Genomic DNA, 11,416 nt, shown 5'->3' with positions numbered 1-11,416 from the left:
AGCAAGTGTTACAGAGGAAAGTTGTATGTTCAAAGAACTGACCAAAAGTGGCTTAATACTGCATACATGTCAGGATCAAGTCTTTTTCTTCTTATTGGATATTTTGTTTATTAACATTTCAAGTGTCATCCCCTTTTCCAGTTTCCACTCCAGAAACTCCAAATTCCATCCCCCTCCCTCTACCTCTTGTCCCCCACCCACCCACTCATTCCTGCTTCCCTGCCCTGACATTCCCATACTCTGGGGCATCAAGCCTTCACAGGACCAACCAAGGGCTTTTCCAACATTGACAACAAACATGGCCATCCTTTGCTACATATACAGTGGTAGCCATGGGTCCCTCCATGTGTACTCTTTGGTTGGTGGTTTAGTCATGGACAGCTCTGGGTTGTCTGATTGGTTGATATTGTTCTTCCTATGGGCTTGCAAACCCCTTTAGCTCCTTCAGTCCTTTCTCTAACTCCTCCTTTGAGGACTCCATGTCCAGTCCAATGGTTCGCTAGAGCTTCAGTCTCTGTATTTGTCAGGCTCTGGCATAGCCTCTCAGGAGACAGCTATATCAGGCTCCTATCAGCAAGCACTTCTTGGCATTCACAATTGTGTCTGGGTTTGGTGTCTAGAAAGTCAACAACTTAATATTGACTGAAGTGACTGAATGATCATGACAGATACAATGAGTGTGAGTTTCTCAGACATTCATGAGACTTTTTTTTAGAATTGCTAGCTTATATAATTTTCAGGTATTTATAAATATAAGAACATAGTTATATGCATATGTATGCCTGTCTTCCATTTCAATGTGTTGTGTTATGTAAATCTCAAATTCCTTTTCTATTTATAATCTTGTAGAAAACTGTTCACTGATTAATTAGGAATCTTTATTAATAATATATTTTTCTTTAGTGTCTCATATACATCAAATAATATATGAACAAATTATCCTCTAGTTTCACTAAATTTGTAACATGTGCCATGCTAACTCTTGCCTTCGTAACTAACTGTAAATAGGTGCATAGCTGTAGGCTGTCCACTTGAACAAGGAAACCCAACAGTGGCCACTCCCTTAGTAAATAATTGATTCCCCTTTTCCAACAGCTGTCACCTAAGAATAGTGATTTTATAAAAAGAAATAATGCAGAAATCTCATCTTTTTCAGAAGACTGCATTTCACAGAGTTTTTTCCCTTTTTGATTTCTTATATCCTTTCTATGTCCTCTCCTTGCTGTGCCCTGAGTCTCAATGGTAGTATGGAGGTGAAGAAGTTGATGAAGATGTCTCCTTAAGGGCTGAGCACATACGTACTTCTCCTAAGCACTTTGACGAATTCTGTCTCACTGTATGGACTACGGCCCACTATATAAAGATGCATCTCTGATGGAGGTTGAGAACAGCACAGGTCTAGGCTATAACTATAAATGTTAAGAATGGATTTTAACCACTGACCACTAAGCAGAACAATGTAGCAAGTTCCAACCTAGGACCTGTGATGGCCTTCAATCTTGGGCTTTTGATTTGGATTGCAGTACCAAACGTTATTCCTTTGTATGATAAAGTCCTTAGTTCCAATAAGAAAACATTTATCCTAAAACATATCTGGCCTAGCAGGTCAGCATTGTAGCATTCAGGGTCCAGTGCAGGATAGGACTACTCATATCTTTTCTCCCCTGCAACATGCAAAGCACCTACTTAACACTTTGAAAGCAGCCCAGGGGAAGATTCCATATTGGTTTGCTATAGATTTCTCTATGTGCTAATGTCAAAGTGCGGGTATCTTCAGCTATAGGGTCTTATCATGTAATTACAATAAGGATGTACATTAGCAATGACCTGTGCTGTGTGGGAGACCTCTGTTATCTCCCTAACTAGTAAGTAATTCCTCTGGAGTTATTCTTTGCCTTGCACTTTGGTTTTCTTCCTTTCTTTTTTTTAATGATCTATTATTTTATTTTATGTGAACACTGAAGGTTTCTACAAAGATGGTTCCTTTGGATAAATCTTAAGATCAACTATTAGGATCAGAATCTTGATTTGAGAGTAATGTTTTTATAGATGTTTTTAGTGTTCATGAATCTTTGCATATTTCCCATTTTTAACAAAATCAGAAAACAATCTAGTAGAAATAGCATATTCTTGTTTAAATTGATCTATCCAATAGAAACAAAGGCTGGGTTTCAATTTTTTATGAATTGGATATAGTTGTCTAGTCTTTTTTATGTCTATATTCTACTAGAGTTGAGGTAAAATGGTCTTACTGAAAAACACATGAATAAAATGCCCTCTTGTTTTTAATACGAAGTCATATTAAATAAAATTTTGATCCCCCACAAAACTGTTCTAGGTAGATTTTTTAAAAACCCTCAACACCATAAAATTTAAACTATAAGCATTTTCTATTCCATCTTTGGACATGTACACAGCTACTCATTTGTGTGCATAAATATGTGCATGCACATGTGCTTATCTATGTCTATTTACATGTGTGGATATACATGTGCTCACCTACTCATTTTTTTGTATTGTGTCTGCATCTATATGTGCTCATCTACTCATTTGTGTGTATATATGTGTGCATGTACATGTATCACCTCATAATTATTTGATCTTTAATAACTTTGCCATGTAGTGATATGTTAAGTTTTTCTTTTTATAATTTAAAAATAAATTTAATTTTTATTATTTTGTTAATATTTTGAGATAGGGATTTATCTCACTCAGGCTGTCCTTGAACTCGTGATCCTCCTGTCTCAATAGCTCAGCTGTTGGGACTATGGTAGGCATGCCTGGTAGTTCTTCTATCTCTTGAAAGATGTCAGTTATACTTGCTTTACACATGCTAGCTGGTAATCTCATTGTCTGTACTTTTGTAAGTTTAATGTACTGTTTCTGTTGTCTTTTGTTTATGATGTCATTTTCTTTGTGACATTCATTGGATTTCTTCTTCAGCAGCTACAAAATTGTCTGAGGCATGGGACCCAAAGTCATAACTTTCTCAGGAATCCTTCATTCAGTGCCTGGAACATGGCAGGTCTAGTGCACTTCTATTCAAATTTGTGGCCCTGTCAGTGTGGACAGCTAGGTTCCAAACATTCCAGAAATATCTTCCTCTCTTTCCTCAAAAACATTCCTAAGAAGTCTGTCACACAAGTGGCCACAGGACACACAGCCTTACAAGAGGTAGTAATATGTTCTAATCACAGAGATTATTAATACTGTTATTAATTTTGGTTTTTCTCTATGACTCATCATTTTACACAGACTATCCCGAGTCTTCCTGTTTCTTTATCCCAAGTACTGAGATTTATAGTATTTCACATTATGATTGTCCACAGTGTTAATGAATTTCTTTTCTGCCTCTAGCAGGAAAGAGAGTCAGACTAGGGTAGGTGGTAACATTTGGAGGAAGGCGCCTGCATCCAGATTAAGAATTTTTTGTGGACCTTGAGTATGCTACACAATTGTTCTGTGACAATGATATTGGTACTAGGACCAGAACTGAAGTTTGAGTAAGGGACTCCAGTGGTCAGAAGGTTCCTGTGATCACCACAAGCAATTTCTCCTGAGGGAACACACAGAAGCTTGCCCATCTGTTACAATGCCAACTTCTAATGAACCCAGTGAACAGCAGTGAGCCTAACTTGTGATTCTTGTGTACAGGTTTGGTGTGACTCAGTATGAGAGTAAATTTAAGAGCTCATGATGCAGCATATGTCATGTGTATCTTTGAATAGTCTATTAGATCCCTTTCATCTTTGCCCATTATCAGCATACATCCTTCATTGATTGTCCTGATGAAGATATCTCATGGCTAGCTAATGTGTCCACTCATTCCTACTGTATCTCCTCTCTCCTGTCTGTTATTCATAGCCACATGAGTTTTATTTATCTTCCTTTTCTGTTGTCATGGTAAATTGAAATACCTTATTTCTCCTTGGTTTTAATTCAAAGTGAAAAAAAGGTAATCATTTGTTAAAGTTTTATCCATTTGCTTTCAGCTCTAAGGAGGTTGGTGGATGTCTTTCTCTGTCTGGTATTCTTTGACATAGATTTTTACTAGGCTAGCCTGGTTCGAATTTATTGTATTTCCCAAACATGTTTTGAACTCTTAAATTTCGTGGATTCATTATTTGGTATTTAAATGATCATTTCACATAAATCCACTGTTCTGTTTGCCCTGACATTTAGGAGGATGACTGCCAGGTTATGATGATCTTTTGAAGTGTCAGCTCTGCTGAAGCCTAAGTCTGCATAGGAATCTCCTTACTGAGTGATCATAAGTGCATCAAGTGAGGTTTTAATTATTAGTTACTGTTTGACTAGGGCCTCCCTCTATAGCCGAGTCTAACCTGGTTATATCTTCTTAATTCAGCCTGCATCACTTTTCCTAGTGCCTTATTGTTTTGTCTACATTATAAAGTACATTTCTCCAATAATATAGTTGTGGCACTTAAATACTAAATTACATCTATTTCAGTCTATGTGCTAATTTGCTATGTGTTCTAATTTATTTATTTTTTCCTTTATTGAATATTTTCTTTATTTACATTTCAAATGTTATCCCTTTTCCTGATTTCTCCTCCAGAAACTTCCTATTCCTTCCCCCCTCCTGCTGCTTCTATGAAGGTGCTCCCTCACCCACCTACTCCTGCCTAGCTCTGTAACCCATTTTTTAATAGGGTTATTTGATTCTCTGGAGTGTAACTTCTTAAGCTCTTTGTATACATAGGATATTAGTCCTCTCTCAAATGGAGGGTTGTTAAAAATCTTTTCCCAATCTGTTGGTTGCCGTTTTGTACTATTGATAGTGTCTTGTGTCTTACAGAAGCTTTGCAATTTTATGAGGTCCCATTTATCTATTGTTTATTTTAGAGCATAACACTGGTGTTCTGTTCAGAAAAATTTCCTCACTGCCTATGTGTTCGAGGATCTTCCCCACATTCTCTTCTATTAGTTTAAGTGTATCTAATTTATTTTTTTATTTTGCAGTGTGTAATTTTTGTCTTTTTATAGAAGGGTATTTAAGGCCTTTAACATACCATCCTGCAGATTACCATGTTTCTGTGAAGGCCCATTAACTAGAATATGAGGAAGGAAGAGAGGATCTCAGTCCAAAATATTAGTTATAAACCTTTATCTGTGATTATATTTCAAATCTTCCCTTTCTCCTTATAACAGGAGCATATAAAACTATGTTCTGTGTGTCACAAATATCTGTTTTTCCTTTTTTTTTATTCTGTTTTTGTTTTGTTCTTTTGTTTTTTTTGAGACAGGGTTTCAAAAAAAAACCTGACTGGCCTCAAACACAGAAATCTACCAAGTGCTGGGATTAAAGGAATGCGCCACCACTGCTCAGCCTGTTTTTACTTTTATACTAGCATTTATCCATAAGATATAAATGGGAGAGCAGGTTAAGGATAAAATAATTCCTTGGAAATACCGAAAATCAGTTTTCCCTACTGACAAATATTCCAACTTGAAATAAGATGTGGATTTTCTTGTGACAGAGAGACTTTTTTTTAAATGAGCTTAGACAAAAGAACACACTCTAATGATCAACTCATTATTAGTAGTTACATATTCTGTTTACTTTGGTGAATAGAATTTTTGAAATCATGACTTATTTCTGTGAATATACAAAATTCACCACTTGCACATTGTTGTTCTTGTTTTTCAGTGACTTGAACAAAAGGAAATTCAATGAAAAGCACGGAAAGTGTTTCTTCTTATCTAAAACAAGACTAAGCAATATTGACTGTGGTAATTCATACAGCTGTATTTGTGGGAAGAGACTGGATTCCCTCAGTGACTTGCCAATATGTGTTAAGGTAAAACCTGAAATGTTCTGATTATCATTTCTTTACTGTAGTAATTCATGACTCCTTACAAACAAATGTTTTGATCATAGACTTACTCTGCAGTACAAACAGAGAGACCATCTGAATGATTTGGGGAATGTGCTCAGGAACCTCACTTGACAGAGCAGAGGAAATCTTCCTTCTTGCTGGAGACAAGACAGATCTTTTATGGTACATGGACAGGCTTTGCCCAAACCCAGGAGTAATCAGTTCTATTTGTATAAAATCCCATAGAACTAAATAAAGAACCCTAATAAACAGCCTGAGTACTTCATTATGAGTAGAATAAATCATCTTTATTGAAAGCACCAATAAGAACTAGAATACAGCACTTCATCCACAGATCTTCCCTGCTTGCTGTGTCATTTGTAGCAAGGCCAGCTGCACTATTCTACCTGGGGGATCTACATTCTCTTTCCATTGGTCTGCCCAATTTAATCAGATCTGTGATGGTTGAACAGACTTGCACATCCTGAAACACACAGAACTGTAGATCCAGAATTATATAATCCAAGGTTACCTATCAGAAGCCTTGCCACACCAAGAAAAATATTTTCCAGATGGAAAGAGATGGATTTCTCTTTATATCTCCAAAGGGAGATAGAAATAGAAGCTGTAAAGAAAACAAACAGTGAATCCTGGAGATGGAAAACCTAGGGAAGAGAACAGGAACAAAAGGTACAAGCATCACTAACAGAATACAGGAGATGGATGAGAGCATCTCAGGTATAGAAAATACAAAGAAAATATTGATACATCAATCAAAGAAGACGTTAACTCTAAAAAATTCCTGACACAAAATATATAGGAAATCTGGAATACTATAGAAAGAACTAACCTGAAAATTACAGGAATAGAAGAAGGTTATCTTTCCAGCTCTGAGGCCCAGAAAATATTTTTAATTGATATTTACTTTATTCACATTTCAATGTTATAACCTTTCCTGGTTTCTCCTTTGAAAAAAAACCCTGTTCCCTTCCTCCCTCCTCCTGCTCAGTGACCCACTCTCTCCCTCTTCCTGTACCAGACATTCACCTATACTGGGTCATAGAGCCTTCACAATACCAAGGGCCTCTCCTCTCATTGATGACCAACTAGGCCAACCTCTGCTACATATGCAGCTGAAGCCATAAGTCCAACCATGTGTACTTTGGTTGGTTGTGTAGTCCCTGGGAACTCTGGGGGTACTGGTTAGTTCATATTGTTGTTCCTCCTGTGGGGCTACAAACACCCTCAGCTTCTTGGGTCCTTTTTCTAGCTCATTAATTGGGTCTGTGCTCAGTTCAATGGATGGCTGTGAGCCTCTACTTCTGTATTTGTTGGGCGCTGGCAGAGCCTCTCAGGAGACAACTATATCAGGCTCCTGTCAGCCAGAACTTGTTGACATCCACAATAGTGCCTGAGGTGGTGATTGAATATGGGAAGGATTCCCAGGTGGAACAGTCTTTGGATTGTCCTTCCTTCAGTCTGTGTTATACACTTTGTCTCTGCAACTCCTTCCATGGTTATTTTGTTCCCCCTTCTAAGCATGATCAAAGTATCTACACATTGGTCCTCCTTCTTCTTTAGTTTGTTGTGGTTAGTGGATTGTATCTTAGGTATTCTGAACTTCTGGGCTAATATTCGATTATCAGTGAGTGCATACAGTGTTTGTTCTTTTGTGATTGGGTTACCTCACTCAGGATGATATTCTCCAGATCCATCCATTTCCCTAAGAATTTCATAAATTTGTTGTTTTTAATAGCTGAGTAGTATTCCATTGTGTAGATGTACCACATTTTCTATATCCATTCCTCTGTTGAAGGACATCTGGTTTTCTTGTAACTTCTGGCTATTATGAATATAGTGGAACATGTGCCCTTATTACATGTTGGACCATCTTTTGGGTATATGCCCAGAAGTGGTATCGCTAGGTACTCAGGTAGTACTATGTCCAATCTTTTGAGTAATTGCCAAACTGATTTCCAGAGTGGTTGTACTAGCTTGCAGTACCACCAGTAATGAAGGAGAGTTCCTCTTTCTCTTCAACCTTTTCAGTATCTGCTGTCACCTGAGTTTTTTATCTTAGCCACTTTGACTGGTGTGAGGTAGGATCTCAAGGATGTTTTGATTTGCGTTTCCCTGATGACTAAGGATGTTGAACAATTTTTTAGGTGTTTCTCAGCCATTTGGTATTCCTCAGTTGAGAACTCTTTGTTTAGCTCTGTACCCCATTTTTAAAGTTATTTGTTTTTGACAAAATAAAAAATAAAAATCACAACCTGAATAAAATGATACCTATATAAATACAAGATCCTATAGAACATGAATTAGACTGGACCAGAAAATATAACCCTCTTCCCACTTAATAATCTGAACACAAGCCTACAGAACCAAGAAGGAATATAAAAAGAATCAAGGAGAAAGGGGCAGATAACATAGAATGGTAGTCTTTCCATAATTATAACCAAATTCTGAACAAAGACTATAAAAGCTAGAAGGGCCTGAATATGAAGCAACCTCTAAAAATTCAAAGACTCCTGCTTAGACTAAAAACCCAGTAAAACTCTTAATCACCATAGGTAGAAAAAACAAGATATTTCAAGACAAATATAAATTCAAAGTGTATCTATTCACAAATTATGCTCTACAGAAAGTACTAGAAGGAAAACTCTAAACCAAAGTGGATAACTCCATCCAAGAAAAGATAGGAAATAAGTAACTACATACCTGCAAAAACAAGAAAAGGACTCATTCACACAAACACACACACACACACACACACACACACACACACACGCAGATACACACACATACACACTACCACCATCACCATCAAAACAAGAAGATAACAATCACTAGTCATTAATATTTCTCAATATTAATGGACTCAATTCCCATAAAATGACACAGGGTGACAGAGTGAGTAGAAAAAAATGACTCATCATTCTACTGCATACAAGAAAGACACCTCAGAAAAAATATAAGCATTAACTTGGAGCAAACAGCTGGAAAAAAGTATTCCATGTAAATGGACCCAAAAAGCAATCTTCAGTAGCCATCCTAATATCTAATAAAGTAGACTCTCAGCCAAGATTAATCAAAATAGACAGGGAACAACAACTACTCATCAAAGAAAAATTCTACTGTGGTGATATCTCAATTATGAACAACTATACACAAACACAAGGACATCCTCGTTTGAAAATGAAACACTGTTACAGTTGAAACCCCACACCAAATCCCATGTATTAATAGTAGAAAATTCAACACCTGACTCTCACTAATTGACAGGTCATCCAGACAAAAACTAAGGAGAGAAATAATGAAACCAATAGATAATATGCATGAAATGGAACTAACAGACATCTATAGAGTTTTTCACCAAAACAAGAAAGAAAATGATTTCTTCTCCACATCTCTTAGTACTGGTCTTGAACGTATGAAAGGTTCATGAAGAGTAGCTGTGACTCGGCACGGTGAGATGCCTGGAAAGGCTATTGGCAGATGTGCAGCCTCAGTTGCAGATGATGGCCCAGAACTTAGAGGGTCATACAAAGAAATTGGGGTTTGACACCATAAAGAAAGACTACAAGAGACTATTGTTGAAACCCAGTTATATAGCAGAAGTCCCCAGCATATTGGAGATGCCAGTATGATAGGATGACCACCCAAACAGCAGCAGCAGTGAAATGGAGTCAATCACAACCTAGAAAGCTTCAAAGGTCAGAGTTGCAGAAGTGATGCAAGCCCTTTGGAGGAACACAGAAGTCCATGAGTCTACCCCAGGTAGTGGATAAGGAGTTGTGATCTGAGGAAAGCTGCTAACAGAGCATGTAACCAGACAAGTTAAAGAAGCTTGTTGTAGTCAACAAAGATGTAAAAGGAGTCAGACATCTGGACTCATTTGATATCAGACAGGGAGATGCAGAGTTTGGAGTTGCCTAGCTGGTTTCTTGTCTTGCTTTATTCTAATATTCCCTCCATATGGAATTTTGCAAAGGTATCAAATGTCCTGTGATATTAGAGGTATGTTATCTGCTGTTTGATTTTGATTTTAAAGGGGATTATATTTAAGTGATTAGCTCTCAGAAAAGACTTTGAACTGGACATTTTGCCTTGTTGCCACTGCTGTAGACTATAGGGACTTCTGAAGTTGGGACTAAATGCATTTTGCATTATGCCATAAACTTATGAATTTAAAGAAGACTATGTAGGATAGGGAGTGGAATATAGTGGTTTGAATATGCTTGGCCTAGAGACTGGCATTATTAGGAAGTGTGGCCATGTTGGAGTACATGTGGCCTTGTTGGAGAAAGTTTGTCATTGTGTGGGTGGACCTTAAGACCCTTCTTCTAACCACGTGGAAGCCAATCATCACCTGGTCGCCTATGGATCAAGATATAGAACTTTTGGTTCTTCTTCCAGCCCCCATTTGCTGGATGCTGCTATCCTCTTACCTTGATAAGGTACTGAACCTCTGATCCTGTAAGTCAATCTCAATTAAATGTTGTCCCTTATAAGAGGTGTTTGATCATGGTATCCTTACAGCACTTACTAACTAGGTCTAGATAATAAACATAAATTACTAATAATGCAATTTTCCCACATGACCATGTAACAGAAGGTTTAGAGACAATTCCTCCCTAGGGTTCAAGATCTCTCTAGTCATGAGATTTTGATTTAATTAAAATTTAAAACATGACATCCCTGGTATGGTAGATGCTTCAAATCCAGTTGGAAAGTAATTAGTTATCCCTAACAATGGTAGTACTAGGCATATCTTGCTTGGCATGTATGTAGCTGCGCATGGTAAGAGTAATGCCCTTGATAACATTTCTCTTCCCAGAAGACTGCAAATTACCTTCTGACCTTTGAAAGCTAGTCAAAGGACAAATGTTTCCTGACTGACTTGTGATTAAATTTCTAAGTCCTGGTGTCACAGTGTGTTGTGTCTTCAGCAATAGGGTGTTATCATGTAGTTGTGGTGAATAAGCAAGTGTAGAGGCAATAGACAGTGCTGTGTTAGAGACCTCTGTGAGCCCTGCCTTACATTTCGATTTTCATTTAATTACTCATGTTGCTGTGGTTTCATTTTTCTTAGCAGCCGTATTTTCATTTTTATTTTTTAGGTTTTTGAATAGAGAGTTATTGTGTTGTCCTGAGTGTGCTGGAACTTACTCTCTAGACCAGTGGCCAACATCAAACTAAATGGAGAGAAACTTGAAGCAATCCCACTAAAATCAGGGACTAGACAAGGCTGCCCACTCTCTCCCTACCTATTCAATATTGTACTTGAAGTCCTAGCCAGAGCAATTAGGCAACAAAAGGAGATCAAAGTGATACGAATTGGAAAGGAAGAAGTCAAATTATCACTATTTGCTGATGATATGATAGTATACTTAAGTGACCCCAAATATTCCACCAGAGAGCTTCAAAACCTGTAAAACAACTTCAGCAAATAGCTGGATATAAAATTAACTCAAGCAAATTAGAGGCCTTCCTATACACAAAGGGTAAACAGGCAGAGAAAGAAATTGGGGAAACAACACCCTTCACAATAGTTACAAATAATATAAAATACC

At 37.4% G+C, this 11,416-nt stretch overlaps 2 protein-coding genes and 1 pseudogene across 6 annotated transcripts in view; all 3 read left to right on the top strand.

Moving 5' to 3' along the window:
• The window catches only part of LOC116098464 (killer cell lectin-like receptor 5), a 16,640-nt gene extending 10,797 nt beyond the window's left edge, over positions 1–5,843 (top strand). Inside the window, exons 6-7 of the mRNA XM_031381054.1 lie at positions 3,993–4,002; positions 5,597–5,843. Coding sequence (XP_031236914.1) covers positions 3,993–4,002; positions 5,597–5,843 — 257 coding nt within the window. The remainder of the gene's footprint in view (positions 1–3,992; positions 4,003–5,596) is intronic.
• LOC116099679 (T-cell surface glycoprotein YE1/48-like) overlaps positions 1–11,416 on the top strand; it is an 837,511-nt gene that overhangs the window by 738,418 nt on the left and 87,677 nt on the right. The window lies entirely within an intron of this gene.
• The window catches only part of LOC116099682, a 122,336-nt pseudogene that overhangs the window by 37,279 nt on the left and 73,641 nt on the right, over positions 1–11,416 (top strand).

Source organism: Mastomys coucha, unplaced genomic scaffold, assembly GCF_008632895.1.
Source record: "Mastomys coucha isolate ucsf_1 unplaced genomic scaffold, UCSF_Mcou_1 pScaffold20, whole genome shotgun sequence".
NCBI classification, from domain to species: Eukaryota; Metazoa; Chordata; class Mammalia; order Rodentia; family Muridae; genus Mastomys; species Mastomys coucha.
The sequence above is the reverse complement of the archived record's forward strand: the minus strand, read 5'-3'. Positions and strand labels throughout refer to the sequence as shown.